This window comes from Ailuropoda melanoleuca, chromosome 3, assembly GCF_002007445.2.
Source record: "Ailuropoda melanoleuca isolate Jingjing chromosome 3, ASM200744v2, whole genome shotgun sequence".
Classification (NCBI taxonomy): domain Eukaryota; kingdom Metazoa; phylum Chordata; class Mammalia; order Carnivora; family Ursidae; genus Ailuropoda; species Ailuropoda melanoleuca.
The window spans coordinates 145,147,301-145,154,180 of NC_048220.1; the positions used below are offsets into that span (position 1 = coordinate 145,147,301).

Consider the following 6,880-nt stretch of genomic DNA (forward strand, 5'->3'; position numbering starts at 1 on the left):
TGACCCCTGAAGCCCTAGTGGCAGGCCAGGAACTCCCCTCCAGATTTCCAAGTTCCACCCTGACAATGAAAGTGTCCTGCCTGGGACCTGGCACCCACTCCCTCCCCAGAAATGCCAACAGCCCAACCAGCAGGCCCGCCACCGCACCCCCAAATCCAAACAACTGGTGGCACCCAAGATCACAGAGAAAGCCCGACCACCACAAATCGAGGCTCCTGCCCAGGGCAGCTCCCAGGCCCAGCACCCCAGATCTTGCGCCATGCCCCAAGGAGCCACATCAACGCAGCGGTCAGGACCCCATTCCGCTTCCAGCCCATAGAGGGCGCGCCGAGCACGTCCATTCAGATTGAAGCCGCTCCACCTCGGCCACAGCCCCAGCGTGCCCGCGGGCGGCCGCCCCTCCGCCCGGCTCCGCAGCCGGCCGGGCTCCTCCCGAGCTTCGACACGCCCCGCCCGCTCGCCCCGCACCCCCGCGTGCAGTCTGTGCACGCTTTCCCGCGTCCTTTGCGCCTCCTCTTGCCACCCCGCCTCCAGCCTCAGGGGCTGGAAGGGGATCCCTTCCTCTAAAAGGACGGGAACGGGGGGGGGGGGGGGGGGGGGGGAACAAACCAGGGAGGAGAACAACGCAGGCGTCCGTAAAAGGGCAGTCAGTCCCCGGTGGGGTGGCATCCCCACGTCCTCAGCGCTAGCCACCCCTTCCCCACCTAAGAGGAGCCAGGGGCAAAGACAGTGGCGCCCAGACTTTCCCCTTTGGCTGAGGCGCCCCTCGCTGCTACTGGCAGCCCCCAGACAGCTGGTGCTGAATATCTGGCCAGGGTGGGGGGTTGGGGAGGTTCTGTCCTGTATCAGGGCTAGGTTCTTTCCCACTGCGCAGGTTCCCCTGCAGCTCACAGCCTCACTGGCGGTTTTGTTAATGCTTGTATTCTCAGTTTTCAGGAATTCTGCATAAAGTCATCTGTGCCCTGTTTGAAATGCAGGCTGCTAGGGCGCCTCCGCTCTGATCGCCGCCCCGGAGGCCCAAAACCCAGACCGCGGTGATTCCCCAGGGTCCTGGGCCATTTCCCACCCAAGCGCATCCCATCGGAGGCCAGCTACGTCCTGCATTGTCCTACCATAGCTCCCAGCCATACCTCCCAGACCCTGCCATCAGAGGTTTATTTTTCCTCCGCTCTCTCAGTGTGCCCAGTCCAGAGCTCATGAGTTTAAAGGGGGGGTCCCTGGGAGACCAAAGTCTCCACCCCTCTTTGTCACCCCGCAAGGCTACCCTCACAAGCCCAGAGAACTCCAGGGCTGCATCTCTGTCCACCCATCACGACAGTTTAAAAGAGCCTTCCAACCTCTCTCCACGTTTGATTTAACCAAGTAACTAAAAAATACATTCAAAGCCAAAATTTCATACTCCATTATGTCTTCACTCTACCCACGAAACGACCCCACGTCAGGATGCACTGTTGAGACAAGTTATAAATTCATTTCAAATCCTAAGTTCTCCTTTGGGGACATAATTGGAAATTCTTTTCATTTCCCCCCCGTTGTTGTCCACTTTAAGAAATCGTTTTATAAACTGCTGAAAATCGAACTCATTTATGTCCTGAGAAAGGCGTGCCCCCAGATAAATGTGTAAGGGTTGGAAAGAATTAAACTGCCTACAAGAAACTGCCCTAGTGTTATTAACAAATTCACCAGCCACCAAAAGACTGTGAGCAACACCGGCCTCCCCTGCAGTGGAAACTCCCCAAGGAACCTCTCTTCCGCAAAGCCGGGGGCACCTGGCCCTGCCAGCATTGCAGGATTCGGACACGCCTGCGGGCACCCAGCCACACACAGCAGCGGGAGCAGTGGGCATTATTTCATTTAGTTTATTAGACAAAAATATATGATTTAGACAAGTTCGCTGACGCGCTATTTACAATCTGAAATCACTCTATATACAGAAAGAAGGAAGAAAAAAAGAGACACAAGCACGTGGGGCATTTGCCGAGCCGATAATCAACCGGAGCTGGTGATAACCACCAGAGCCCTGGGCAGAGGCCAGGCTGCCTGGACTCGAGCTCGGGCAGGGACAGCCCCTTTCTGCAGAAAGCGATGGATGGGAGTCACTGACTTCGTGGCCATATTTGTCCTTTACACCAGTCTGAATATTTGTCCTAATTCCTCCCTCATCCCCTCCCTCCCGAATTCCTCCCCCCTCCCCCCGCAAAAGTAAAAGATGACCCTGAATCAGGCCGACGGGAGGGCTGCTAGGATCCGCGGCGCTCCCTCCTGCGGGGCCAGCGAGCTGCAGGGGAAACAGCGAGACAAGAAGCACAAGAAGTGTCAGTGGACGGACGCTGGGACCCGGCGTCGCCGGTTCTGCCAGCCGAGGGCCTGGGGGCGTGGTAGCCTGCCCCGCGCAGCTCCCGGGTGGAGAGAAACCCAGTAGAGCCAGAAGGCCCCACGCATTGGGCTGACGGACAGCACCCCTTCCACAATGACCTTAAGGCCCTACCCACCGGGCCGGCTCAGCCCTCCAGCCCCTTCCCAACTCCCCGGCGCCAGCCCCTGCCCAATGGACGGTACAAGCAAACAGCACTCACTTGTCGCGCACAGGCTGGAAGGGCGATTTTAACTGCTGTGCCGGCGAGTCTGGCCTGGGGACGAGGTCTCTCTCTGCGAAGGAGAGGGAGAAGCAGAGCGTTAAGAGACAGGTGTGTGTGTGCTGGGGGGGGCGGTTGTTGCTGAGGTTGCCAAGCCTCTCCCCTCCCCCTCCCACAACAAGCATAGGGTCTCCAAGAAAATCATTCACCCCTCCCCGGGCAGACCAGCAGGTAGAACTCAGCTCTCCCGACGGAGCCGAGAGCCTTGGCCTCAATCCCCTAAACCAGGCAGAGATTACCGCTCATCCCCGGGTTTGGCTGCCACTGCCTCTCCCCTCCTGGCCCAGCGCTCCCCCACCCCCACGCTACGCCAGGGTTCCGGATTCCGGGCCCAGGGAGGGGCGGACACACCCCCCCCCCCCCGCGCCATACCTGGGAGAGCGGGGCTGCTTCGAGCAGAGGCCTTGTCACCATGGAGAACCCCCGTGGCAACGGGGACTGGCGGCTGCGGCGGCGGCGCAGGCAGGTGCGGGCCGTGGGGCGCGGCGTGGGGCGCGCCAACGCCCAGGAAGGAGCGCATGTTGAGCAGGGAGCCCTGCGCGAGGAATGCGCCGTTGGTCCAGTTGGAGAATTTGCCGATGTGGCAGGTGTACAGTCCGTGGCTGGGCAGGAAGGCGGGGTGTTGCAGCGGCGTGCCCGCAGGGGGCCCATGCGCGCCGGGATGGCTGGCGGGAGGCGGCGGCGAGGCCTTGGGCGCGCCGTCGGGGCTCGTGGCCGTTTCGGCCAAGGACCAGATCTTGGGCTTGCTGTGCGGCGCGCCCTGCAGGCCACCCGACGCGGCGCCAGGACTCAGTAGGCGCGTGCTGCCGGGCTCCGGGACTTCCTTGACCAGGCCCAGGGGCGAGTCCTGGGACTTGAGCGCGTCGGCGGCTGCCAGCGGCGAGCCCTGGTCCCGAGTAAGGGCTGTAGGTGCCGCCGGCGCTCGTGCCGCCTCGGCCTTGTCCTCTTCGTCCTCGTTGCTCTGGTCGCCGTCATGCTCGTCGATTTTGTCGATGTCAATGCTCTCCAGGTCGATCTCCTCGTCGTCCTCAGCCTTCTCGGGGTCGCCCTCTGTATCGCTTCCGAAGAGGGCTCCGTCCTCCTGGTCCTTGCTGCGCGCGCCCCACGTCACCTTATTCTCCTTCTTGAGGCGCCGGCGCGCGTTGGCGAACCAGGTGGAGACCTGCGTGAGGGTCATCTTGGTGATGATGGCCAGCATGATCTTCTCGCCCTTGGTGGGGTACGGGTTCTTGCGGTGCTCGTTGAGCCAGGCCTTGAGCGTGCTGGTGCTCTCGCGCGTGGCGTTCTTGGGCCGCCCGGGATCCCCGTACTGGAACTGGCCATAGGGGTAGTAGGCTGGCGCCGTGTGGGCAGCGAAGGTGGCAGGGTGCACCCCAGGGTTGTCTTTCAGTTCATACTGTGAGCCCTGCAACCACACAGCCCACCGGGAAGAAAGAGGGAGTAGGGGTGTGGGGGGAGAGAGAAAGAGAGCGAGATGAGTCCCCAAAACTGGGAGAGTCTGGGGCAGCCTCTCTTGTCTGCTAGAGAACAGGAAGGCCCCCAATGCACCACCCAGAGAGGAAGTGGTGGTCAGACTCATCAGCTAGCTGCCTCTAGAAACTGAGCTTCCAACCATCATGAGGAGGGGTTTTTTTTGTTTTGTTTTGGGTTTTGGGTTTTTTTTTTATTTTAATTTTTATTTTTTTGTCACTCAAGAGAAGTTCCAGAATCCATGCATCTCCAGAAGACCACAGCAGGAGCCATGACCCCATAGAATTTTCCCAGGCGTCCCTCAATCCCCCCACCCCCACGCCACAACAGCTTCTAGAGCCCTAATTTCCAAGTTTATCTCACACTAACTAGGAGGGGAAACCTTTTAACTGCACTGATAAAACAGTTTCTCCAAATGTAAAGAACCTTAAGCCTAAACCCTCCCTTGGACCCTGAGGGGGTCAAGCAAAATAAACCATCTCGGGTTTTCTTTGGGTCCAAATCCACCAGCAATTTAAAATGAAAGCACACTCCTTTTAGCTCCAAAATTAATCTGCATATAATGGCTCCCCACACTTAAAGGTCGGCAGTGGTGACAGGTAATTTAAAATTTTAATCCTGGCCATCATCAACAACAATAACAAAAACACCATTTGTTTTTTTAAAATACAAAAGGAGGGCTTAACCGGTAAAATATTAACTCGAGGGACCGGGAGTTCCAGCTGCGGCGAGATGCCGAACCTCTCTCCTAGGCCTGTTCTCACTTACTTTATCTCTTAAGTTTGACTGCGATGTGGCAAGAGGAAGCTCAAACTGTTTACAGGCATTTAGAGGCCGTGATTTATTTGCGATCAATATTCTTTTTATCATCCGTAGTAAAACACAGCAAGTCAAATTATCCCATCAGGTTTTTTGGTAAATAACATTTTATCTTTCTAACAACCTCATTAGGCCTCATTATTACCATAAATTGCCCAGACAGACATTGACTCACAATTTTATCTTTTGACTTCCAAATCCCCAATCATAGCGGCTTGGAAACCTAGGCCTAGAATCAAGAGTTTGGATTTAGGTTTACTTTCTGAGAACCAGAGGGAGAGCTCTAGCAGATACACACACATTTTGTGGGCGATTTCTATGTGGTTTCCCTTAGTAAAAAAAAAAAAAAAAAAAAATCAAGTATCTCCCTTCTCCCCCACACTACAATGGGAGCAGATCCCCACCACACAGCTCCCTTTCTCTCATACAAACACTCCGTGGGGGGGGGGGTCCCAAATGGCACACATCTGTATTCAAAATTTCTGTTAAAAAATTGTAATTCTCCAAATAAATATGGTCCAGTTGCTATGTTAGCAGAGGGGGTTTCCAGACTGAGAAAGTTGGAAAGAGCAGAATATTTCTTTGACGAATTAGTTTGGTGGTGGATGCCACTGAGAAAAGGTTGCTCTGGCCAGATTTCGTTTTTGCCCAATCTTTGCAAAATGTACTTTGCACTTTTCTAATAATTTCGGTTTTAACTGTAACGACGACATTTCGGCTTCTTCTCTGCCGGGAATTCTTTTTGAAAGGATACCTTGTAAATCTCTCATCGCTTCCTTGGCATCCCCAGCCGCCAGAACAAAATGGGAGCTGATCTTTTTCGATAGCAAGCGATCTCAAAGGCAGCTGGGGCCGCTTTCAGAGAAATAGCCTTTCTTTTCAAAACTACAAGAAAAAGTTACAGAAAAACACACCAGCCGCTTTTCTCTCATACAGTTGGCCTGTATTTAGTTCCTGTCTCTTCTTCGGGGAGTGGGGAGACGTGGGGGGGGGCTGCCTGCAAATTGCGTTATCCCGCCCGCAGCAGCGCAAGAGGGGGCTGCCTCCCTGGCCCCCAGCCCCCGCGCGCAATTGAGCAGTATCCCGAAGTTTAAGCGCGACCTTGCAGTCAGACCAAGGAAAATGGATCCTTTGGACCGACAGAATGGCGAATGCCCCGCGGAGAATTAAATTTGCAGCTCCCTCCCCCATCTGACACCCACTGGGACGGGAGACTAAGAGGACTGCATTTATTTTAAGCCCAGGGACTCTGTTTTCTCTAATCCTCCATTATGTAACGCGGAAAGAAAAGTGCTTTTCATTCGGTGCAAAAGAAATGAAAACTTTGGCAACTTACGAAAGTCAAAGCAAACACCGTTTCAGACGCCAAAATTATTTCCACCTTTTTCCCCCCCTAAATCTCAAATTTGCACACACTCCATTAAGACACCCCATCCAGCCCATTTGATCTCCCCATTGTTAGGTTTATTTTGATCAACTCTACTAGGCTCTCCAGGGTGTCTTCTGGCAAAATCAGACACAACTAGAGGAGGTCCACCAAAACGGGAGAAAACGGAGTCTCCCCAGCCCGGCCCCAAACCGGAGAGGTCGCGCGAGCGGGGTCCGCCGAGGAGTCCGCGGCGTCCTGCGGAACCTGGCCGAGCTGCCGGAACCGCCCGCCTGCCCCGCCGCCTCCGCCGAGCCGGGGCCGCGAGCGACTTTGGCCCCAACCTCCAACTGGAGCCCTGAGCCCGGGCCTGCTCCTTCGGCCTCCCGACTCCCACCGAGACCCCGTTCGCGGCCCAGGCCTCCCGCCTCCCCCGGCCGAGCTGCAGGGGCCGTCGCCTACCGGACTCCCGGCGCTCCTGCCGCCCCCGCCGCCTCCGACCCTGGGGCCAGGCCTCCCCTGCTCCCCTCCAGGCCAACTCCGCCCGCCCGCTCCCCCTCCCGCGCGCCGCGCCACCCGCGCCCGGGGC

At 56.7% G+C, this 6,880-nt stretch overlaps 1 protein-coding gene across 1 annotated transcript; it reads right to left on the reverse strand.

The window, feature by feature from the left end:
• Positions 1 to 617: 617 nt before the first annotated feature.
• IRX1 (iroquois homeobox 1) lies at positions 618 to 4,316 on the reverse strand. Its single transcript, XM_034657107.1, has 3 exons — positions 3,009 to 4,316; positions 2,577 to 2,649; positions 618 to 2,278 (listed from the first exon to the last, which is right to left on the reverse strand). Exons 1-3 carry the CDS (start codon positions 4,213 to 4,215, stop codon positions 2,221 to 2,223), a joined length of 1,338 nt encoding a protein of 445 aa, XP_034512998.1. The 5' UTR covers positions 4,216 to 4,316; the 3' UTR covers positions 618 to 2,220.
• Between the last annotated feature and the right edge of the window lie 2,564 nt (positions 4,317 to 6,880).